Source organism: Anolis sagrei, chromosome 1, assembly GCF_037176765.1.
Source record: "Anolis sagrei isolate rAnoSag1 chromosome 1, rAnoSag1.mat, whole genome shotgun sequence".
Lineage (NCBI taxonomy): Eukaryota > Metazoa > Chordata > Lepidosauria > Squamata > Dactyloidae > Anolis > Anolis sagrei.
Window position 1 is genome coordinate 72,039,173 of NC_090021.1, and position 25,476 is coordinate 72,064,648.

The 25,476-nt window shown below is 38.6% G+C and overlaps 1 protein-coding gene across 2 annotated transcripts in view; it reads left to right on the forward strand.

Moving 5' to 3' along the window:
• Positions 1–25,476, forward strand: part of SYNE1 (spectrin repeat containing nuclear envelope protein 1) — a 354,454-nt gene that overhangs the window by 267,867 nt on the left and 61,111 nt on the right. For both annotated transcript variants that reach the window (XM_067465989.1, XM_067465987.1), the window contains 12 exons: positions 192–347; positions 5,593–5,748; positions 8,027–8,197; positions 9,192–9,325; positions 10,923–11,127; positions 12,946–13,128; positions 14,738–14,884; positions 16,577–16,731; positions 18,296–18,443; positions 20,768–20,862; positions 23,199–23,433; positions 24,394–24,588. In XM_067465989.1, the coding sequence (XP_067322090.1) occupies positions 192–347; positions 5,593–5,748; positions 8,027–8,197; positions 9,192–9,325; positions 10,923–11,127; positions 12,946–13,128; positions 14,738–14,884; positions 16,577–16,731; positions 18,296–18,443; positions 20,768–20,862; positions 23,199–23,433; positions 24,394–24,588 (1,980 nt within the window). The remainder of the gene's footprint in view (positions 1–191; positions 348–5,592; positions 5,749–8,026; positions 8,198–9,191; positions 9,326–10,922; positions 11,128–12,945; positions 13,129–14,737; positions 14,885–16,576; positions 16,732–18,295; positions 18,444–20,767; positions 20,863–23,198; positions 23,434–24,393; positions 24,589–25,476) is intronic.

The window sequence follows — 25,476 nt, forward strand, 5'->3', positions numbered from 1 at the left end:
AATTGTGATTTTTTTGTTCCTTGTTTTTCATAGGGAGGGACATTCCTATATGTAACCTTGTGCAGCTTTTTATCTTTTGCATTCCTGGAAATGCTACCATTTAAGAAATTATTCTAGTAACACCATTAGTCACATCAGTTAAGCAAATTGTATTATGCAGTTTAAGAAACATATATCAATCCCTCTTGTAGATTCAATTGTTGGAAGGTTTTCTGGAATCCTGGACAGAATATGAAAATAGTGTTCAGTGCTTGAAAACATGGTTTGAGGCTCAGCAGAAGAGGCTGAAGGAGCAACGGAGAGTTGGAGACCAGGCTTCAGTTCAGAATGCTTTGAAAGACTGTCAGGTAAAAGATCAACAACCTTAGAACTATATAGTGATGCAAACAGAATAGAGCTAACTCTGAATTATATTGTAAGAAAGGCAAGGGCATACTTTTCTTAATCATCCTTACATGAATTCCGTTCTATCAATAGTAGTACTGATAGTAAAATGCTTATAATTTTGAAATTCTATAATTTTTTTAAAAAAGTCTTTATTAATTTTGCTTAAAATACAGTTCATAGAATAACTCACAAGATGTAATTTAAATGTGATGTCCTGTGCAAATCAACATTGATTAGAGAAAAATGCACAATCAATTGTTCAAAGTATCTCTCTTCACTCATATTACTTATGGGAGAGCCAGTATGATGTAGTAATTTGAACACTGTATTGTGATTCTGGAGACCAGAGTTCAAATCTATGGGCACCCATTGAGTGACCTTAGACAAATCACACTCTCTCCCTCAGAGGAAAGGAAAGGCAGGCTTTCCCTAAACAAACTTTGCCTTTCATAGAGTTGTCTTGTGCTCCCCATGAGTCATAAATGACTTGAAGGCAAACAAAGGCAGCATCTGTCATTTACAAATGGTTAATTTGAGGATACCACACCATGCTACTTTTTACAAACAATGCTAAGTGCTGCCTAGACTTAACCTTCTGGCTCCTTTATGTCATTCCTTTAAGTCCATGATACTATCTTATCTGGTCTGTGAACTCTTAAGGCTTATGTACGTGCTTTTTTTCATCTTGGCCCGGCTATTATGCTGTTACTCAGTATGGTAATAGATCCTCTGGATCACTCCATTGCTTTTAATAAATTACATAGTTTCTTAGCTTTGATCTAGATTCTAGACCACCCAGAAATACCATAGAGCTGCCCTGCCCTTTTCATATGTGCCATTGGATGGAGATGAATGACTTCTGTTCTTTGGAAGATGATTTTCCCCTCAAAGACTAAATTTTGAATGTTGCCTTAGAGCAAAATATTTCAGATTTCCACACAGTGAAAAGAAGACACTGTCTGGCATGTTTCTTTAGGCAGGGCTTAATTCAATAATACAAAGGTCAGTAAGATGGTTGTCAAGGACTTCAAAATTCCTCCATAATATTTTTCAAGGGTGGGAGGCATACTTATATTTACTCATTCATTTAGAGTATTTTTACTCTGGTTCTCAGTCAAAAAGGGTGGCTTACAGATCATGAATTTAACAGATCCTTAAATTTATAACCTAAATAAAACAAGGGAGCATTGGTCCTGATTTCTTGCCAATGGCTTCCTTCCCCCCGGCCAACCAGCACTGGCTGTGGACAATTTTTAAATAAATAGGCATATAAAGTAGAATATGGGGGTTTTAATGCCCTTCTGGAGCCCCCGGTGGCGCAGTGGATTAAAGCACTGAGCTGCTGAGCTTGTTGATCGAAAGGTTGCAGGTTCGATTCCAGGGAGCGGCGTGAGCTTCCGCTGTCAGCCCTAGCTTCTGCCAACCTAGCAGTTCGAAAACATGCAAATGTGAGTAGATCAATAGGTACCGCTCCGGCGGGAAGGTAACAGTGCTCCATGCAGTCATGCCGGCCACGTGACCTTGGAGGTGTCTACGGACAATGCTGGCTCTTCAGCTTAGAAATGGAGATGAGCACCACACCCCAGAGTCAGACATGACTGGACTTAATGTCAGGGGACTACCTTTACCTTTACCTAATGCCCTTCTGGGCTACACTGATTTTTATATCTAACAGTGTATCAGTGATATCCAGCAGTGTATCAGTGTTCATCGGAGGGATGCCTATTAATACAAGGTTATTTTAAGTAGTTCTCAATTTTCTGAAGAGGTTTTCCCAATAGGTTTAAAATTTTATTCTCTGGAGGGATGTCTATTAATATGAGTTTTTTAAAAAAAGTTCTTAATTTTCTGAAGGGGTTTTCCTAATAGGTTTTAAGATTTTATTCCTCATGAAACATTCAGTGCAAAGTAAGATGTATTGGGCTGGGACATACATTCACTGGGATTTGGGGTGTATGTCAATTTACACAAAAATGTTATTTTTATGCCAAAAAAGTTTTTAATATAGAAAATGTTGTTTCCTATGCAAATGAACCTTTTGTGAATTTTGTACAGAATAAACCACCAACCACAACATTTTCTGTGTAGGAAACAGCATTAATAGAAATATTATTTTCTGCTCAGGACAAAATGGAGATGCTAACACAAAGCAGCAACATGGCCAGTTTTGGCCAGTAGCCCTAATTCAGCTACATTTATTTATTTACAGTATTTATATTCCGCCCTTCTCACCCCGCAGGGGACTCAGGGTGGATAACAATGTACACATTTATGGCAGACATTCAATGCCAAAGACACACAACAGATATAGACAGACATTCAGAGGCTATATAACTTTTCTGGCTGCCAGGGGAGCTGTCGCTTTCATCGTCCATCTGCGACACTGATGAAGTACTTCCGCATTCCCTGCATGCTTTGCTGGAGTCTTTTTTATGGCCTCGTAAATTAGTTAAATTAGCCTCCCCACACATAGGTGGTACCTAATGTACTTACTTGACAGATGCAACTGTCTTTCGGGTTGCAAAGGTTGACAACAAGCTACACAATTGGTCAGAAGCTCACTCCGACCCGGGCTGGCTTCGAACTCATGAACTTTTGGTCAGAAGTGATCTTAATGTGGCTGACACTCAGCCAGCTGCACCACAGTTCTGGTGTATTGTATCATAGTTTAAACATTGTATGGAAAAACATAACTTCTTGTGAAATATTTTCTAATTTTGCATTTAGCTATATCAAATAATATTGATCCTTCACATTTACAGGTTTGACTTTTGTGGATCTGAACAATAATAATAATAATAATTATTATTATTATTATTATTATTATTTTATTTCTTACCTGACTTTTCTCATGACTCGAGGCAGGTCACAACACAGTCAAAAATACACAAATATTATAAGAAATTCTACAAACTCAAATATTAAAATGCAGTTCTATAAAAGATACATATCAAAGCATTTCTATAAAATATACATTAATCACAGGACAGAGATAAAAACACAGGACATGAGTTTAAAATTCATGCTTTCTACTGGCTGGGTAGTCCTGCCAGAAGAGATGGGTTTTTAGATGTTTTTTAAATTCCAAGAACTGATATATAGGGTGAGGAAGCATAACTTCCTTTTTTCAAAACTTAATAAAACCCATTGTATGAATCAGAAATTTTTATTTTTTTTATAATGTAGGCGCATACCTAGTTTTGAAGATCAAATTAGGTAGGTGACGTCCTCCATTCTCCATACACTGAGTAAACTGATTTCTGGCGTTTGTCATGACTCTTGCCAGCATAGCAGGCATTATGTTGGCAATTTCCTCCTGGATGTTGGTCTTCAAATCTTGTAGGGTCTTTGGACGGTTCACATAAACACGGGATTTCAAAAAACCCCATAGAAAAAATAACAAGGGGCCAAATCTGGAGAGCGGGCTGGCCACTCCAAATCCATTTGAAAAGTAGGCCTCAATGGCAAAAGCACGCTCCTCACGGTTCCAACACATGATGGCGACTGAACTGTGTCAGGACAAAACTTTATACTCCTGCCTCTCGAACGAGACCACTAGCGCTCGGCTACATGCATTTTTAAAAAGGAAGTTATGCTGCCTCACCCTGTAGCTGTCGGAGTCCTGAGATGGCCGATGAAAAGGTCCTCTGGCCAGTCGAGTTCTGGCGGGTTGGAGTTGCCATCCCCCAGTGGATCTAAGTGTGGACCCAAACCTGGACCCAAACAATGTAGAGCTTTAAAGGTCAAAACCAACACTTTGTACTTTACCCAGAAATGAATTGGCAGCCAGTGGAGTGACTTTAGGATGGGTATAATATGTTCACTCCTAGATGTTCCCATGAACAATCTGACCGCCATATTTTGAACCAGCTGGAGTTTCCAAACTTAGTACAAAGGTAACCCAATATAATGTGCATGTCAGAAGTCCAACCTTGAGGTTACCAGTGTGTGCACTACCAGCTTCAGGTCCACCTAGGACCTAGGAAGGGGCACAGCTGTTCGTATCAGCCAAAGCTGGTAGTAAGCACTCCTTATTCATAGAATTGTTTTCAATGTTCTCTCTAAGAATCTCTAGGTCATCCAGCTGGACTATGTGGTCTTAATAAAGTTATACTACAGGACCTAGAAATTTTAAAAACAATTATCTTTCAAATAATCTTTAGGTCCTCTACTATAATTCTGCGGTCTACTTCCAGTGGAATTTGACAACAAAGTAATGCTAGGTAAAGATAAAGGTTGTCCCTTAACAGTAAGTCCAATCATGTCTGGACTTGATGTCTGGGGTGTGGTGCTCATTTCCATTTCTAAGCTGAAGAGCCAACATTGTCCGTAGACATCTCCAAGATCATGTGGACAGCATGACTGCATGGAATGCCGTTACCTTCCCACCAGAGCAGTACCTATTGATCTACTCACATTTGCATGTTTTCGAACTGCTAGGTTGGCAGAAGCTGGAGCTGACAGCAAAATCTCATGCAGCTCCCCGGAATCGAACCTGTGACCTTTCAGTCAACAAGCTCAGCAGCTCAGCGCTTTAACCCACTGCACCATCCGGGGCTCCATGCTAGAGAACCTAAAATTCCTAGAGATATCTTCTCTTGGATAAAAAACAATGCATTTTTTTTAATTTGTAGTTTTTCAATTTCATGGGGATCATGTGTCTTGGCGAAAATGGAGATTTGGTTGTAGATTGCATTTTAAAAGGTTTTTGGTGTAATTGAGTAGCTAAGTGGTATTTGGCAAATATCCAGAGGTTCATTAACTTTAATGGGTCACAGTAAACCACAAACCTCCTCATATACACTGGCAAGGCTTTGATCTTTTTTAAAAAATGAATCTTTTTTTCTTTGTCTTTAAACATTCCAGTATGATGGGAATGAATAGTTAAAATTAAACTTCAAATCTGTTCTTATAAATATATGATCTTCTTTTAAAGATTTGGAGTTTAATTTTAACTTTTCAGTTTCCACAATTAACCAGCAGCAAGCTGAATGGAAGATTTGGAGATAATGACTGCTATATCTCCTGCATTAGCAGAACTAGACACATAATACACCACACAAGTATTGATTGGTAGTGAATTCGAGTTGTAAGAATTTTCTGTGTATTTTCTAACTATTGTTAATGAGATGTTATTCACATTCTGTAATGGTGAAAATGAATTGCAGATAAAATAAATACAATCCGAATCTGTATTTCTTTCAGGAACTTGAAGAACATATAAAAGCCAAGGAGAAAGAAATTGAAAAATTAGAACAAAGTGGATTTTCCCTGATACAAAATAAAAAAGAAGAAGTTGGTGTTGTTGTCATGGATACCCTGCAGAAACTAAATCATTCTTGGGCAAATTTGGACCACATGGTAAGTAGTCAAGTCAAGTCAACTTTACTTATATCCCATCCCATCTCCCTGTGGGGACTCAGGGCAGCTTACAACATAAATGGCAGCCATTCAATGCCATACAATACATAAATACATGCTATGTACATGTATTTAACTTAGGTTCATGAACATAAGTACATGTTATGTTCAAAGTAGTGTAAGAGTTTTGCTAAAAGGAGGCCAGAGGGGGATTGGCTGAGTGGGTTAAGGTGGTGGTTAATGCTTCCCTTTGGGAAGGCAAGATTCCAGCGAGCTTAAAACAAGCTATTATAAAACCGCTGTTGAAGAAACCATCACTGGACCCCACTAAATTCGACAACTATCGGCCAGTTTCCAATCTCCCCTTCTTGGGCAAAGTCTTGGAACGTGTAGTGGCCTCATAACTCCAGGTATTCTTGGTAGACACGGATTATCTAGACCCGGCACAGTCTGGCTTTAGGCCGGGACATGGTACCGAGACAGCCTTGGTCGCCTTAGTGGATGATCTGCGCCGGGAGCTCGACAAGGGGAGTGTGTCCCTGTTGGTGCTGCTGGACCTCTCAGCGGCCTTCGATACCGTCAACCATGGTATCCTTCTGGGACGCCTCGCAGGGATGGGTCTTGGAGGTACTGTTTTGCAGTGGCTCCGGTCATTCCTGGAGGGTCGATCTCAGAAGGTGTTGTTGGGGGACACCTGTTCAACCCCACAACCATTGTCTTGTGGGGTTCCTCAGGGCTCAATATTGTCTCCCATGTTGTTTAACATCTACATGAAGCTGCTGGGGGAGATCATCCGGAGTTTCGGGGTACGGTGTCATCTGTACGCGGATGATGTCCAACTCTGTCACTCCTTTCCACCTGCTACTAAGGAGGCTGTCCAGGTCCTGAACCGGTGCTTGGCCGCTGTGACGGTCTGGATGAGGGCGAACAAATTGAAATTGAATCCAGACAAGACAGAGGTACTCCTGGTCAGTCACAAGGCCGAACAGGGCATAGGGTTACAGCCTGTGTTGGACGGGGCCGCACTCCCCCTGAAGACGCAGGTTCGCAGCTTGGGTGTGACCCTGGACTCATCGCTGAGCCTGGAACACCAGGTTTCGGTGGTGACCAGGGGAGCATTTGCACAGCTAAAGCTTGTGCGCCAGCTGCGCCCGTACCTTGGGAAGTCTGACTTGGCCACGGTAGTCCATGCTCTGGTTACATCCCGTTTAGACTACTGCAACGCTCTCTACGTGGGGTTGCCTTTGAAGACAGCTCGGAAGCTCCAACTAGTCCAACGCTCGGCAGCCATGATTTTAACAGGAGCGGAGCGCAGGGAGCATACAACCCCCCTGTTGCGCCAACTCCACTGGCTACCGATCTGCTACCAGGCTGAATTCAAAGTGCTGGCGTTGGCCTTTAAAGCCCTAAACGGTTCCGGCCCAAGCTACCTATCTGACCGCATCTCTGCCTATGAACCCACCAGGACTTTGAGATCTTCCGGGGAGACCCTGCTCTCGATCCCGCCTGCTTCTCAAGCTCGGCTGGCGGGGACGAGAGATAGGGCCTTCTCGGTGGTGGCTCCTCGGCTGTGGAACGCCCTTCCTACGGACATTAGACTAGCACCATCTCTAATGGTATTCCGCAAAAAGGTGAAGACCTGGATGTTTGTGCAGGTGTTTGAGTAATTTAGTGCAATCTGGTAATGGAACATAGGAATGGAACAATGGACGACGAACCTGGACTACGCTTGGATGATGAGAAGATTGGGTACGGTTGTTTTTTGTAATAATTGTGCATTGTAATTGCTTATTGGTAATTTATGTATAATGTGTTAAGTCAATTGTTATATGTTGTATGGAACCACTGCTGTTTCTATTGTTTTTACTGTTTGTGAACCGCTGTGAGTCGCCTTCGGGCTTGAGATACAGCGGTATATAAGCAAAGTAAATAAATAAATAAAAGCCATGTTTATTCATAATGTTTACAGATTTTTTATTTAAAGCAAAATGTAAAAAAATAATGTTAGATTGTTCAGGTAATTGTTATCTGCATTCATTCAACAAGTTGTAGATGATTTCACAACAGTAAAATGCACTGCATGTTTTTTTTAAAGCAGTTGTATTGTATCATTTAAAATAAGTGCAAAAAAGTCTTGCAACCACAAAGCAGTTTGGTGTAGACCGAAAAGAAAATATAATAGCATTTACTTCTTGTTTAAAATAATTTAAATAGGTTGCAAATGACATTCATATATTTAATATATCTTGCACTTTGGTTTTTGTTTTATTATGACCAGGTTGGCCAGCTTAAAATATTGTTGCAATCCGTTCTTGAGCAATGGATCATTTACAAAACAGCTTATGAAGAACTAAATAGCTACCTGATGGAAGCCAGATATTCGCTCTCTCGGTTTCATCTCCTTACAGGTTCTTTGGATGCAGTGAAAGTTCAAGTAGATAATCTTCAGGTAAAGCATGAGCTGAATGGGGTTTCGAACCTAGTTTCCCAGAGAACTAGTCTAACACTCAGATCATTATATTGCATTGTCATTCTTTTTTTAACCTGTTAATTGACTGACAAATTTAACTTTTTTTGCATGTCACATAAAGCCAAACCTTTATCAACAGTTTTATGCCATAAGCACTAAAGAAAGCTTCACTCCTTGATACCACTATTCTGTGCAGATGATCTGAAAACATACAAGATGCTTGTTACAGTAACCTATAGGTTTAAATTAAGATTTGTCTGATTTGTGAACAGTACAGCACTCCATAACTAAATTTTAATATTAGCAGCAGCAGTAACAAAAATAATAACATCAATATATGTAGTATCTTTGTACATTTTTGGTGCTGTTTTTTTTGTTTTGTTTTTGTTTTTTGTCATGTCAGGAGTGACTTGAGAAACTGCAAGTCACTTCTGGTGTGAGAGAATTGGTCGTCTGCAAGGACATTGCACAGGGGACGCCCAGATTTTTTTTGATGTTTTACCATCCTTGTGGGAAGCTTCTCTCATGTTCCTGCATGAGAAGCTGGAGCTGATAGAAAGAGCCCATCCGCTTTCTTCCCGGATTCGAACTTGCGGTCTTCAATCCTGCCAGCACAGGGGTTTAACCCACTGCGCCACTGGGGACTGGTTATTAACATATATATATATATATATATATATATATATATATATATATACACATACATACACACACACACACACACACACACACACACATATATATATATATATATATATATATATATATATATATATATATATATATATATATATCCATCCATCCATCCATCCATCCATCCATCCATCAGGAAATTGAACAAATTGACAAATTTAACTGCCAAATTTAACCTTGAAAATAACTTTGTTTATTTTTTTCATATAGGTCTTACCTCACCTCCTTAAGAGTCTCATAAATTACAAATTTCTTTCTGCTTACTTTTTCCTTTGTTTAGAACTTGCAGGATGAATTGGAAAAACAAGAGCATCGCTTACAGAAATTTGGATCAGTGGCCAATCAGTTATTGAAAGAGTGTCAACCACCTGTTACAGAAGCACTTACCAGCACTTTGAAAGAAATGAACCTAAGGTACAAAGCTATTCCCAACTATGTTTCTAATAAAATTAGTTTATTTCAAATTATTTTAATCAATATAAAATGACAAATCTAATTTTTATTACTATATTTTCGATCAAAAAGAATAGCTTTATAGGTGTGCCAGAAAATAGATACATAAGAAATATACAATTTTATACAATTATAATTCGTGATATTTAAAAAAATCTTTGAAATGAGTGTAATAGAGCCTGCTACGGTTGTTCTTCTTATTCCTGTTGTATTACTTTGCTACAAGTGGACATTGTTGTATTACTTTGTTGTATTACTTTGCTATTGATGGACACCACTGACAGTGAACGCCCCAAACGCAGAACTGCCATCATTGCAAGGGAGCTGGGATGCTTTAACATCGACATAGCAGCACTTCAGGAGACCCAGAGAGCAGGAGAGGGACAGCTGAAGGAAGAAAAAAGAAGCTACACCTTCTTCTGGAAGGGACTGCCCAAAGAAGACCAAAGAATGCACGGATTTGGCTTTGCTATCAGAAATGATCTGGTGAAACATCTGACCGGAGCACCCACTGGCATCAACGAATGACTCTCAACTCTGCGAGCGCAGCATTTTTCCAAATGAAGCAGAGAGTGTTTGAGGACCGGGACATCTGTAGGGATACCAAGGTGCTTGTTTATAAAGCTATTGTCCTCCCAACCGTGCTATATGCCTGCGAAACGTGGACTGTCTACAGACATCACATGCAACTCCTGGAACGATTCCATCAGCGCTGCCTCCAGAAAATCCTGCAAATCTCTTGGGAAGACAAGTGGACAAACATCAGCATCCTGGAAGAAGCAAAGACCACCAGCATTGAAGTGATGGTCTTCCTCCATCAACTCAGCTGGACCGGCCACGTTGTCCGGATGCCCGACCACTGTCTCCCAAAGAAGTTGCTCTACTCCGAACTCAAGAACGGAAAACGGAATGTTGGTGGACAGGAAAAGAGATTTAAAGATGGGCTCAAAGCCAACCTTCTCTGGCATAGACACTGAGAACTGGGAAGCCCTGGCCCTTGAGTGCTCCAGCTGGAGGTCAGCTGTGACCAGCAGTGCTGCAGAATTTGAAGAGACATGAATGGAGGGTGAAAGAGAGAAATGTGCCAGGAGAAAGGCGCATCAAGCCAACCCCGACCGAGACCGCCTTCCACCTGGAAACCAGTGCCCTCACTGTGAAAGAAGATGCAGTTCAAGTATAGGGCTCCACAGCCACCTACGTATCTGCAAGAATACTGATCATGGAAGACTATCCTACTCATCCAATGAGGGATCGCCTAAGAAAAAGAAGACTTTGCTACAAGTGGGTAGTTTGTATTGGTTTTTGCAATTCAAACTATAGCCTCTCTATCTCCAGTCTGAAGTGTTATAGTACTTCCTTCCACTGCAAAATTTTCATCATTTTAGAAGATTGGTTTTCAAAGATGTAAATGTATATAGTTTTAGCACTTCCCATTAAAACTCTTTTTGCAATTGATTCTAATGTTTGAGATTATAACTGATTCCCTAAGAGTTGTTTCATAGTACTTTTTCAGCCTGCCAACTGTTTTGTATCATAATTTGTTTGTTGACATTACCAGGTGGAACAATCTTCTAGAAGAGATAGCAGAACATTTGCACTCTAGTAAGGGGCTACTTCAGCTCTGGCAAAAGTATAAAAACTATTATACCCAGTGTTCTTCTACCGTTCAGCAATATGAGGATCGAACAAATGAACTTTTGAAGGCTGCAACCAACAAGGAAATTACTGATGATGAAGTGACTACTTGGATTCATGATTGTAATGTGAGTTCAATAAACTGAAGGTTGTTTTAATTATAATTATTGCATAGTATGGAACTAAAATAAATATATATATGAATCTAGATAAAAAACTATATGAATTATCTGCTCAATTGACTAGGTGAAAATTATACATCACAACTCTTTTCAACCCTTTTTTTACCATATATACTCGAATATAAGCCGAGGGTGGGAAATGCATCCACTATGGGTCAATTTCAAAATAAAAATAGATACCAATAAAATTACATTAATTGAGGCATCGATAGGCTAAATGTTTCTGAATGTTTACATAAAACTGTAATTTAAGATAAGACTGTCCAACTCTTAATAAACCATTATTCTAACCTCCTTCAATATAAATGTACTTATTATTAAAATAATAAATATAATAAATATAATCGAGTAAAATAATGAAAATGCAATAAAAACAGTAATAATGGAGTAAAATAATAAATGTAGTAATAATAGGGTAAAATACTGTAAATGTAATAATAATAATAATAATAATAATAATAATAATAAATAGATTAAAATAATAAATGCAATAATAATAATAATAATAATAATAATAATAATAATAGGGTAAAATACTGTAAGTGTAATAATAATAATAATAATAATAATAATAGGACAAAATAATAAATAGAATAATAATAGAGCAAAATAATAAATGTAATAAAATTATACTAATAACAGAATAAAATAATAAATAACCTTGACTTGAGTATAAGCCGAGGGGAGCTTTTTCAGCCTAAAAAAGGGGCTGAAAAACTAGGCTTATACTCAAGTATATACAGTATATTTTGTTTCATGCTAAAACTCCTTATGAAACATGTGGTCACTCATAGAGTAAGGAGATCTCAATTTCCAAACCTTCCCATCATGTCCAATTTTGAAAGAAAGAAAGAAAGAAGTAGCATTTATTTTGAGCATTTCTACCCCACCCTTCTCAACCCCCGAGGGGGGACTCAGGGCGGCTTACAAAAGGCACAATTCAATGCCAGCAATACACATAGTAAGTTAAAATACATAGCAGCAACAATTATAAAATAATTAAAACAATCCAGTTTTACAATACAACTGATAAAAACCAATCTAGTGGTCAACGCTCACCAAGCTCAAGATCCGTAAGTTCATTCCGCATTGTCATAATCCTATCCAGTTCTAGTCGTCATTGTCCTTTGTCTGTCTGCCAGATTACCCAAAGGCCTGGTCCCATATCCATGTTTTTAGTTTCCTTCTAAAAGAGAGGAGGGATGTCGATGACCTAATTTCCCCGGGAAGCAAATTCCACAGGCGAATTTCTTTCGAGCTGAAAAAGTATAATTAAATGAGAAGGAAGATAAGATGTGTTGTCTCCTTTCTGATCTAGGGGAGTTGTGGGACGAGAATGGCCAGGAGGACAGTGCTCCAGTGCGCTGCCCAATACATGTGCACATACACACTATGAAAAAGAAATCAAAATCGCCCCAAGATGCCCCCTTATCATTTCTTAGGTACTGTGGGTGGCATTTTCACCAGGTTTTACCTTCCCTCGGGCATTTTACACCCAGTAGAATCCATTTTTCAAAGTATGCATTAACCAGAAGTAACTTCCAGTTTTAAAAAAAGGTTTTTCTTGGCCTCAAAGAAAACATGTTAAAGTGCCTCCATGCCTCCCTAGGGAACCACAAAAATGGCCCTGATGCCAGATGAGGTCATGGACTAGACTTTGTCAGGCCTTCTGTGTAGAAGCTACTTGGATGCTGATCGGTGTGACAGATTTGAATGTCTGTAACACTTCTGTTCCACTGTTCCTAATGACTGCAATTTCTACAGGACCTCCTTAAAGGCATGAAGACTGTGCAGGATTCTCTGTTTGTTCTGCATGAACTGGGAGAACAGCTGAAGCAACAGGTGGATCCTTCTGCTGGAGCAGCCATCCAATCCGGCCAGCTTTCTCTAAGCCAGAAATTATCTTCTTTAGAACACGCTCTCAGCAGGCAGCAGTCCACGCTGCAGGTAGTGATTCTATTCTCGCTTCTGATTACACAATTTTATGCCCTTCCTTCCAAAGCTGCAACTATTCACCACTACATATTTGATGTACTTCAGCATACAATCACATTTGGAGCATGTAAGGTGAAACTATGATTTGTGTGAAAATGATGGAGTCTTGCAGAAATAAAATTAAAAACACACATTATTGCAATGCTTTTATAATACCACCATATTGATGATGGTATGATAAGTTTCTTCATCTCATTTGGCTGGAATGCTGTTGAGAAATTTAGCAACATAAAAAAAATAGGCAAGTTGTAGTTTCCTAAAGTTTTTATAAGTGGGCCTGTTGTTCAACCAGCACATATATCACTCCCTTTCTCTATTTAAACTTGATGGACTGATAGTAAATTTACTACTGAACTGTGGCTGGGATCAGGGGCAAGATATGCACTGTGGAATTGCTTATGTGAACTACTGGATTCCAACATAGCTACCCTGACATATATTTGCATTACTCTGAAAATGTGTAGTACGAGTTTATTCATAGTCAATAAGAAATGTCACCTAAATGCCTATATATGTTTTAGCTTTTCACCAGAATTACCAAATTAAGGGAAAATTGGCACTTGGCAGGAGAACAGTAATGGAATGTTTATAATCTGTTTCAGTAGGAATTTACATCACCTGTTATTTTGTGTCAGAGTTGCAACTATGGCTTTTCTAATGGTTTTGAATTATAGTTCCAGCTGTTCTGGCTAGGAATTATAGGAGATGTATGCTGAGGTCACACTTGATCATTTTTGTTTTATAAAATTCCACAAGTTTCCAGTAAATCCACATCAGAAAACAAAAGTCTCCTTCATTCTTCATAATCCCAAAGTGTTAAATCATTCTTAAATGGGAGTAGCCTTCGGGTAAAACATTGGTGGACAAGAAGACATGGGGGCCAATCAGTGTGCATGGGTGTATTGCAGAACACCAGCAATGAGGTCTTGTCATTTCTGCTCCCCATTTTCAGGCACTTTTTAGCTTAAGAAAGGCATTGGGGGGGGGGGGGTGTTTGGTAGGGATGGAATGCAGACTGCCACATCTGCCTGCAGTTATAGTGCATTTCAGATAAAAACTTAAGGCTGTTTTTTGGGGTTTTTTCATGTCAGGAGTGACTTGAGAAACTGCAAGTCGCTTCTGGTGTGAGAGAATTGACCATCTGCAAAGACATTGCCCAGGGATGCCCAAATGTTTAATGGTTTACCATCCTTGTGGAAGGCTTCACTCATGTCCCCGCATGGGGAGCTGGAGCTGACAGGTGGAGCTCAACCCACTCTCCCTGGATTTGAACCACTGACCTGTCAGTCAGCAGTCCTGCTGGCACAAGAGTTTAACCCACGACACCACCAGGGACTTCATATGGGGCTGGTAGAGGCCAACAAAAGAGAAGAGCGTTTTGTGCATCCATTGGGGCCTTTGCCTTATAACTTCCCCACACTGGAGGGAAAGTAACAGTGATTTAAAAAGGAAGACTGAGCACTTCCAAGTGTGGTTATACATTTACTTATTGTGTGAAATAATGGGGTTAAAAAAGCATAGTTTATAAACCCTTTTTACGAGTCTTTTTTCAAAACCTCAGGCTGGAGTTCAAGATTACCAGGCTTTTACAAAGAGTTTAGGGCAACTAGAGGGATGGATATTGCAAGCTGGTGAAGTACTCAAAGCACAAGACCCAAGTCATTCATCTGACCTATCCATAATCCGCAATCGGATGGAAGAGCTTAAAGTAAGTAAAAATTAAAAACAAAAAACCTGGATGTTCAACTTTAAAAATTCATGTCAGAATAAATATTTCAGTAGGACTTTTTTCTTGCGAGTAAACTCAAGATTTCATTCCTACTGGTCAGCTGTAATTCGGCAAAAAAATCTGGATGTGTTGCCAAGACAAATCCATGTGTGTTGTAGTGTGACTATGGCTATTCAAGGCAATCTAACAAATCAGCAGCTATGCATTTTACCTTCACTGTCACCTTTTAGTTATTACTGACTTCGGTGAAAATTCCTGTTTTTCTTTACATATCTCACAGTGTGGCTAGTAGTTTCTACTAGTGAAATGTTTCACTGGGTCGTATCCATTATGGGCTACTAAGCATAGTCATAGTTTTGTAGAAGTCTTGTAAATCATATTGTACAATTTCCTGCTTGGTGTTGGAATTCAGAGTTAGTTGCCTGCCTAAATACTAGTTACCAAGACCTTGCTTGAGCACCTCCAGTGAGGGAGGGCCAGTGACCAATAGGTAATAGTTTCCTTTCATATATGGGATGTCACCTGTGCCTCCCCCATGCCAATGATATACATGACAAGCAGCTTGCCATAAAAGCAGCTTGCAAACAGTTGGCACCTCACACAGCTCTGGATTCAAGCACTTTTGTTCCCATAGAACCAACCTGCTACCAGTTCTCCATCAGAGTTGCCTGAGAAAACTTGCTGGGTTACTCCAGTAATGATCTGTCTCTATCCCAAGGTTTGGGTATGATTTGAGGCTACTCTCCATCTGGGCAAGACCTCTCTTGACCACACCTCAACCTGAATCCATTCATTGAATCCCTTATTCTCCAGTGCCTAGCTGTACTGGCTACCTGATTTCAGATCCAGGATTCTTGTCAACCCAATACTTAGGTTGACTGATAGCATGTATGTTTGCAATAACTAAGGGAAAGCAGGGTTGGTAGAAGGTCCAGTAAAACTGGCCGAAACCAGCCCTTTGCCAGCCTTAAATAAATCACTATCTCCAGCCTGCCAGTGAGTGCCCCACATTTTTCAGGCACCCATTGGTTGGCCACTGACATGGAAGGCACATGGCAGAGACCAATGGGAGCCATATCACAGCCATCATTAGGAGCTCCATCTTCCTCTTCCAGTAAAGGAATCCTCTCCCTGTTGAGTCAGGCTTTATTTTTCAGTTATGAAACTGTTATTACTGTCAAGAAGATGCTCCTAGTGTTCAGCCAACACAATCTTGTAATATGGTACTTTTGACATGTCTTGGCAGTAGAGGGAAAGCTCCCCCCACCCCCTTTCTGTTTTCATCTGTTTTGCCTCTTTTGATACACTGGCTGAATAATACTACCATTCAATTTTCTTCTTGTTTATAGATATATCACCACTTTCCTTCCTCAGATGCCAACTACTTTTTCCCTATCTTCCCTGTCAGCATTTGATAAAATGTAGTCCTGTTATTTAGCACCTTCTAAAAGAGTTTGATTCAAGGAAAATAGTTGTTGATTTATTATGCATTTTTTCCAAATGTAAATAAAGCATTCAAATAGAAAAAAGTTTTATTTTAAGGGATGATCTAAATCCTAAATATATTATACAAAATACATGTCAGACAGTAATATATTAGAGATACCTGCTTTTTAATAAGCAACATGACTTCTTTTCTTAGATTGCTTGTTTCTTTTTCCCACTTTATAGTGCCAAATGCTAAAATTCAGCAGCATGGCACCAGATTTGGATCGTCTGAATGAACTGGGATATAGACTACCTTTGAATGATAACGAAATCAAAAGGATGCAAAATCTGAATAGGAATTGGTCTATGATTTCCTCACAAACCACAGAAAGATTCAGGTAGGACAATTGTATATGACAGAATGATTACTTGGTTAGACTGGAATTTTAAGTGAGCACCAATCCTAATACTAAACGTAATTGTAGATTTCCATAAGGCTGAGAGACAGGTAAAATGTATTGAGTTCAACCCTAGGCTTCAAAGAAGAATCCTCTATATCTTTGCTACCATGCTATAACTGACAAGGCAAACATAGTTTAGAAGTAAAACACAATACCAAAGTTTTCTATCAAACTAAATAAATGTTGTTTGCTTGAGCAATTGTTTTTTTTTTTCAAATTTGGACCACACTTTAAATATTCAGTTGACATTTGTGGACACTTTGATCTTCAAGCAAATGGGTTACATTACAAAGTAAGGCACTACTAATCTATTCCTTGCCTGTAGAAGACCTGCTGACATTCTATTTGCTCCACTTAAAGAGTAAGGATGTAATCCGTCTCCATATTTCTTCTCAAAAGCAGCAATGAGCAATTTCAGCTATTTTCTTCTCACTGTGAGAAAGTCTATGAAAAACCACACCAGGCTATTCACAATTCCAAACTTATTGTGTGCAAAATTTGGATGTGATTGTTTTGCACAGAAGAGAGCATTTTCTGCATTGAAACTTTTTCAATGCAAAAATATGACTTCCAGTGCAGAAATATGTTATTTTCTATGCAGAAAATGTTGTTTTCTATGTAAGTTAACCATGTATTAATGTTCCACAAAATAAATTATAATGTTTTCTATGCAGAAATCAATATTAAAATCCAAGAGCTCATAATAATAATATATTCTGTGAAGTATCATTTTCCTCCCAGTCAGTGCTGTTTTCTGTTCAAAAATAACAGAAAGAAACCTCTTTAGATAAAACAGTTTGGTCTGTTAATGGCATCAGCCATTAACAAACTGAACTGAAAAGTAGATAAGATCTTATAGTTCAGAATTTCAGAGAAGTATGGGGGTGGGAGCATGCAGAATAGTGAAAAGTAGCACAGCCAGAGAGAGGAATAGGAATGGCCTTGGTCAATGCTGGTTCTGTTCCTGACTACAAACATGTTACCTTCATCAGACTATCTTGAAGATTAAATTCTTCCATTTTTTCATAATGGAAGAATATAGCACTTGTAACTGTATAAAACCTGCTATGACCATACCAGAGTAAACTAAATATCTCATTGTTTACTATTCTCTTGCAAATAGTCTGAACAAAATTATATTGCAAAAATGAACAAATTCCTATATTGAGTGAAAGTGAGCTCACTTTACAAAATTGGTTCTCTCAAAGTGAAAGCAGTTGTAAGGTTTTTGGTTATGAAATAAAAGAGCATTTGTAAATAGTGAAAATATATTTCACTAACACAAATACTTAAGAAACAGGAAAAGTTAAAATATGTATGTTTATGCAGCCTGATTTTTTGTTTTATATTTATTTTCGATCCATGTGTTTTTTAAGATTTCCAAGCTGAGTAAGTCAACAGTATCATTTGGACCAAGAATGAAATTGCTCCCTTAGGAACCACAGTAAATATGTTTTAGCAAGCTGAGAGGTGTTACTGAATCACTCTTTCATCCTTGCAGTAAGCTACAGTCCTTCATGCTGCAGCAACAGACGTTCCTAGAGAAATGTGAGACTTGGATGGAGTTCTTGGTTCAAACTGAACAGAAATTGGCTGCAGAGATTTCAGGAAATTGCCAGCTGCTTTTGGAACAGCAGAGGGCCCATGAGGCAAGTTTTAATAAAAGAACGATTAAAATAACAATTTGTAGATTGATCAGTTCTTCTATATTGCTACTCATAGTTCTGTTCATTGAGATGTTATTTTTGCCACCCCCTTCACTGAAATTAGTCATGTGCAAATTGGAAATGCACTGATTTCAGTATGCACTGAGTCCCCCTGGGGAGATAAGGTGGAATACAAATAAAGTCTTATTATTATTATTCGATAGTAACAACTTCTGTGCAATGTCAGATACATTGTGATTAAGATTATTGTTTTGGGAGTGCAGTATATATGTCAGCATCCTCATATTGGCCCAGATGCTGGTGACAAGAGAGGTCATCATGAGGTTTTGTGTGCTGATAGGCCTGGGGTCTTGCCCTAAAAATCAGGCATGGCTGCTTTGTTGCCTAAATTAATGCTATGAGAGTAAAAAGAAATATAAACAGAAACCAGTTTCACTAAGTTGGTGAGGTAAAGCCCACATGAAAGGCCCATATATGCAACAGGAGAATATGGCAATAATATGTGAACCAGAGGTGAAACCAACTAAGGACATCATATTAGAGCATCTATCTACTTTTAATCTGGTTGCTGTCTCTTGCAGAATTCTGGGGTTTGTAGTTTAGGGAGGAGCCTTTAGAACTGATCAACCAGTGAGGTTCTGGGCCTCACTAAACTGCAAACCCCAGAATCCTGCAGGAGGCAGCAACTGAATTTAAAGAGGATAGATGTTCTAGTGCAGCGATTCTCAAAGTGTTGTCTGCAGAGTCCTTAGAGCTCCACAAAGTACAGTCAGGGTCTCCGTGTTTCCCTCCTTCTGCCCTTCCTCCTCTTCCCCTGTTGGTAATGGAAGGGGGTGTGGGGAAGGCCCAGGAGGGTGAGGCATGGCTTTCCTTGAAGACCCCATGGGGTAGCCCAGGGCTGGCCACAGGGCCCTTCCCAGAGACTCAATGGAGAAGCAGTATGTGGACCCTGCCCCTGCTGACATTGACATTGAGGGCTAGAATATGCTGAGGTTATCAACCCCAGCTACAAAGAACTTCTTTCCCCTTCCCCTTCCTTCTTTCTCTTTCCCTCCCTCCCTCCCTCCCTTTCTTTTCAATTTCTGGTCAAATAACTTAACCATTGGTTGCCCTATTGAGTATGGCATCTGCCCAAGGGCTGCTTGTAGTCTCTTGGCATCCAGTTTGTTAGTCGCCATGTCCATTGGTTGTCATTTGTTTGTGCTATATACCCTTCCCATCTTCTTTTTGCCTCATAGATCTCAGCAGTTGGAACTGAGCCCCAGAACTGATGGAAGGACAAGCGGCTATAGGGTCACAAGTGTTAGCAACCCAAACAATGCTGCCGCCAAATTTAATTGCTAAAATACCAAAGTTAAATGATACTTTTGCTGTCTCTTAGTGACGATCTTGTCCTTTTGACAATCAAACATTTATTTATCAATACCAGATAATTTCATGTTTATTTGCCACGAATGAATATCTGTGGGTTAACAATTACAGCACTTTCATGCCATTTCACTTGCCATGGCTCCATCCAATTCTAGTAATTGCAGTTTGGGAGTGCTATTTGGAATTCCCTGCCAGAAAACTCTTAAAATGACAAACAACAGAATTTCAATAAATACAGGCATGATATTTAATATTAATCAATGCTGTAACCAGGTGGTGTGAAAAGAAATTGTGTTTTTTTTTAGTTTCCCCACTTATAGAAAGCAAAAGGTAATGCCTGGAACTTGTTGCCACCAGAGGGCTCTAAGGAATCTACTTAAACACAGCTATGACTGGCTGTTCAGTCATGACATGTAAAAAAAGTTGGTGCAGAAATAAACAATTTTCTTTGCAGAATATAAATATACTTTTTGTGTCATCTCCTCCAACTTTTTTTCTTTCAGAAGATTTTTTTTCTATTTAATAGCCTAAATTTATTCAAGTAAAAAGGGAAACTATTATAGGAAATACACTGAAACTAGTTAGCAAATACTTTAGATTATATAAATGTTTGGATAATATAAAAATTAACCAGTGTTATTTAACATAACATGCAAAATATATGTAGAAGCAACAACCATGATCCCACATAAAGCATAAGAATGATCAGATTTAGTGGACCTTTCTATATAACCAGTTGCTCCTTTTTAAAAAAATACATCCACCTCATCTTTAACAATTTGACAAAGGTGCAGACTTAAAACGTTTTGATTCATGCAGCTTTTGGTGCAATGTAAAATTCTATGTACATGGGAATATTTATTTTGAAGCCTGGGATTTCAGTTCTTTTAAGTATATTTAATATTCTTTTTTTTTTTCAACCTGTTATGCATAAGCTATTCCAAGCAGAGATGTTTAGTCGCCAGCAGATTTTACATTCCATCATCATGGATGGTCAGCATCTCCTTGAACAAGGACAAGTGGATGACAGGTAAGAATCTGCCAAACTTAATTTTTCGTACTATATATACTCACGTATAAGTTGACATCATGTACAAGTTGAAAGTGGGGGGGGGGTATGGATTTTGATATGACCCATGGATAGGTTGAGGGATAATTCTACAAAGAGGGGAAAGTGACAGCACCACCTCAGGGAGCCAACCACTCTTGGTTACCACCAGCAGTTCTCTACCCAAACATTAAAAAAAAACCCAAAAGCAATGCTGTGGAGGAGATAGTAGAAGGAGACAGTGTTCCTTTTAAGCTCTTCCAGGATGGACTAAGCTCTTGCCTTTCACCAATCTACTCAGAGATTAGATTGGTGAAAGGGGGGCCTCAGAGCGTATTACAACATATAAACAGACACAGGCAAACATTCAGTCCCTTGCTACAATGAAACACAATGAGACACAAATACACAGACGAAGGCAAAGGCTTCTCCACTTCCAGCTCTGGAGGCAGTACTCATCTCCAGCTTTGGGGGAGGTACTCTTCTCCATTTCCAAGCCGAGGAGCTTGCATTGTCTGAAAACACCACCTGATCATGAGGCCGGCATGACTGCTTGATTGTCTTTTTGCCTTTTCCCACCAAAGTAGTACCTATTGATCTCACATTTGCAAGTTTTCGAACTGCTAGGTTGGCAGGAGCTAGGGCTAACAGTGAGAACTCACCCCGTCCTGCGGATTCGAATTGCCTGCAGATCAGCAGTACAAGGGTTTAACCCATTGTGCCACGGCTGCCCCTTGTTATGAATTATCTACATGTAGTCAGTGAAATGTATTTTATATAATTATTTTCCTGAAATTTACTCTTATGTATGAGTTCTCTGGATGGACAATAAGAATTGCATCATCTAAATAAGTGCCTAGGCATGTCAGCATTTCCTGTGACTAACTGCATGCTAAGTATTACTAGTTGTATTTCTTACCTATATTACTGTGTAGGGGTCTCCAGTTCTTGCTAGTGGTGAGTGGGTTTTTCTATTGTTGCTTTTTCTTTATTACTTAACTTGCACAATTTTTTAGACACCAGCTGCCAAGTGTTTTGTTGCCCAGTGAGCCATTAATGGGTAGCATTATATAGGAGAATCATCTTAGAAATTTCGCTAGACAAATTGAAATGCAGTATCTGTATTGGAAACCAACATCTGACAAATTATTCCCTCATCAAATAGGTATTTCATTTCTAACAGCAGTTTCATAGTCTCATTATTATCTAGAGCTTCTCAAAGGAAACTGAGAGCTTTTTTCTTTCTTTCCTGGAAGATTTCTTTTTTAAAACGAATGAAGATCAAATTGGAAGTTGTAAAAAAAAAATGCTGGATCTCAGAGCATAGAAAAAAGAATTGTCTTAGAAGGAATAGTTTCTTTTAGTGTAATCTAACCATGCTAGTTGGTTAGATTGCACTCCTTGGGGAGATAGGATGGGTTACAAATAAAGTTGTTATCATCACCATCATCATCATCATCATTTTTGGTGCAGTCGGATAAATGAGAGGTTTACTTTTTATCAGCAATAGAGACATTTATGACCAGTAATGCGATTTTTACTAATTTTCTTCCTCCTATGAGAAAATCTTCAAAAACTGCACTATGCTTTTATGTATTTCCTCTGTGCAAAGTTAGTTATAGACATCAATAACCAGAAAACAAAATTACAAATATCAGAAAAAATGGCAAACTTTTCTTGCAATAATTTTAACATTTAAGGCTATTTAACTGGGTGGGAAATAAAAAGTTGAATGTCACTTCCAACACAAACACATTAAATCAAAAGAAAAATGGAGCAGAATACAGGGCAATGTGAACCCACAAAACAATAGTAGAAATCTTGATGCAGAGAAGCATCCAGTTTAAGGCAATTTATTCCATAGGAATTTTCTAGGCAAAATATATGATGTATGTATGTAATTAAACATAAATGCCCCAGGGCAGGAGCATTAAAAATTTCTGATAAAAGAAAATGCAGATATTCTTGTAGATATGGTTAACATATAATATAAACATAAGAGAATAAATATATGTTTGCTGTAAAAGAAACTGAATAGAATCTCACATGTTCGTTATAATTTCCCCCTTGAACTTTGTCCTTCTGTAACCTTCATCAATCTATTTTTGAAAGAAATTCATAGATATGCCATGAAGCTTTTTAGGCAGGCTCATTGACCATTCCTTTGTATTTCTTTGATTTTGAAGGAGTTGTTGGGATGGAGGCCATAGCATTTCAATGCTGATGCTCATGAGCATTTTCCAGAGTCGTAGTTTCTTAATATTACTATTTTTATTATAGATGGGTTGAGGAGTTTCTTGCATCCCCTTTTCATGCAGGGACGAATTTAATCTGAAACTGGCCCTCCTCAGTAATCAGTGGCAGGGGGTGATTCACAGAGCCCAACAGAGAAGAGGTATCATTGATAGTCAGATTCGCCAGTGGCAACGCTACAGGGAAATGTCAGAAAAACTGCGCAAGTGGCTAGTGGAAGCATCATGTCAGACAGCAAGTGGTCTTAGCACTGTTCCTATCCCACTGCAACAAGCTAGAGCCTTACTGGATGAAATACAGGTAATACTTCTATAATTTAGTTCGATAATGCTGAAATTAATTGTGATATTCTGAATAAAAAACTGAATACACATATAACACATGTCTTCATTTGATACTGAAAATCTAGTGGATTGGGATTGTTTATCTATAATTTCTATCTATATCCCAAATTTGCTCCAGATTAATGGAATATTTGTTCTTTGGAAAATGTAATGATCCTCTGAGCTCACTCATAGGGCTCACTCATGAAATCACAAGTTATTGATAGATTCATATACAAAGCATTACAGATAGAGGATGAACTGTGAACTTTGAGTACCTGGTAGGGATGAAATCCTCAGGAGGAGATGGTAAGGGAGAGAGCTTTTTGCAGTTGTGCCAACAAGTGGTTTAATAAAAGGATAGGGTGGTCTCCCTTATGGAACCTTCAAAAGTCAGTATGAAAAAATGGTTGAGTATCAAATACTTTCTGGAATTACCTGATGCTGAAGCATTGCTTCACATTTCTGAATGAAGGAACATAGAAAGACATATATAAATTTTGAGCTTTCTAAAACAATAGTGAAAGTTAAGTATGATTTATTTTTTAAAACTACTTTGCACAAATATTGTGAGATTTTCTACCCAATGTTATCATGGTGTCGAGGTAAACCTCCCAATGGCTGAATGTGGGAACCTGTACAGAGGCAGTAAACATTATCAGGAAAGAGAGATGCCATTGAGGAATACAAAGAAAAAATAGAAAATAACTTTTTTCACAACTGAAAAAGTCTTATTTTCTTACCTTTATACTGTACAGCTCATTACTACAAAGCTTCAAATTCTGTTAGATTTTGGTTACAGGTAGCCTGTGGTCAGAGCTGTGAGGGGCACCTTATTCTGATAGTTAGGGTCCCTGATTTTGGCAGATAGTTCTGATCTATCTAAGAGAGTACAATAAAATCAGAATGTATTGAACTATGTAATTGATCTTCACAGCTAAAAGAGAAAGTTTTACTTCGCCAACAAGGAAGCTACATTTTAACAGTGGAAGCTGGAAAGCAGCTCTTACTCTGTGCTGATGGTGAGACTGAAGCAACTCTACAGACTGAACTGTCAGAAATCCAGGAGCGTTGGAAATTAGCCAGCCTCAAACTTGAGGAACAGAAGAAGCAACTTGTGTATTTGCTAAAAGTAAGCTAATTTAATGAATTCAGAATTTATTTAATTATCCTGTTTTTCCCCAGTATAGAGAATTAAAGAGGCCAAGAGCAGACGTGACACAATACATTAAGAGCAGAGCAAATGTATTAAAACATGGACAAATGTTTTTAAAATAACGTTTTTGTGTAATAAAAATATAAATAAATAAAAACTACATTAAAAACATTTACAGCCTCCCAAAATCCCACTAACCCCATCCCAGCTGCCTGCCTCTCACCATTCTCTAAAAGTCTGAAGGCAAAGGTGCTTTTGCCTGAAAAATGCAAGCAGGGATGGGGCCATTCTAGGCCCCATCTACACTGCCATATAATGCAGTTTGAACTGCATTGTAATGGTCAGTGTAGACACATTAATGCAGATTGAACTGCATTGAATGAGATTTTATCAGTCTACACTGCCATATAATCCAATTCACTGCAGATAATCTACATTCTGAAACTGGATTATATGGCAGTTTAGATGGGGCCCTGCTCTCAGAAGAGAAGGAGTTCCAGAGTCAGCTCTTTTTAACAATCAAATTAGTAAACCTCTGTAGTTCAGCGATTGCCCCAACTCACATATGTGTCTTTTCCAAGGTGAGAGCAATAAGGCTCTTTCCATGACTATTATTTCAAATTAGCAAATAAAAAACTTGGAGTGAATTATGGGAAACATGGACTCTTTACAAAAAAAGAAAGCATTACAATTTCTTTTCCATTTGGTATATGTGCATGTTGTTTTTAGCCACTTCTTTAATGTATCTGCTTCTCAATTCCCTTTTTTCCAATTATATCTAGAAGTTGTGTTATGAAAGTGGCATGCAGCTATGCTTGAGTTTCTTTCACCAGTCTTTACTGTTATCTTTTGATAGTCAGATCT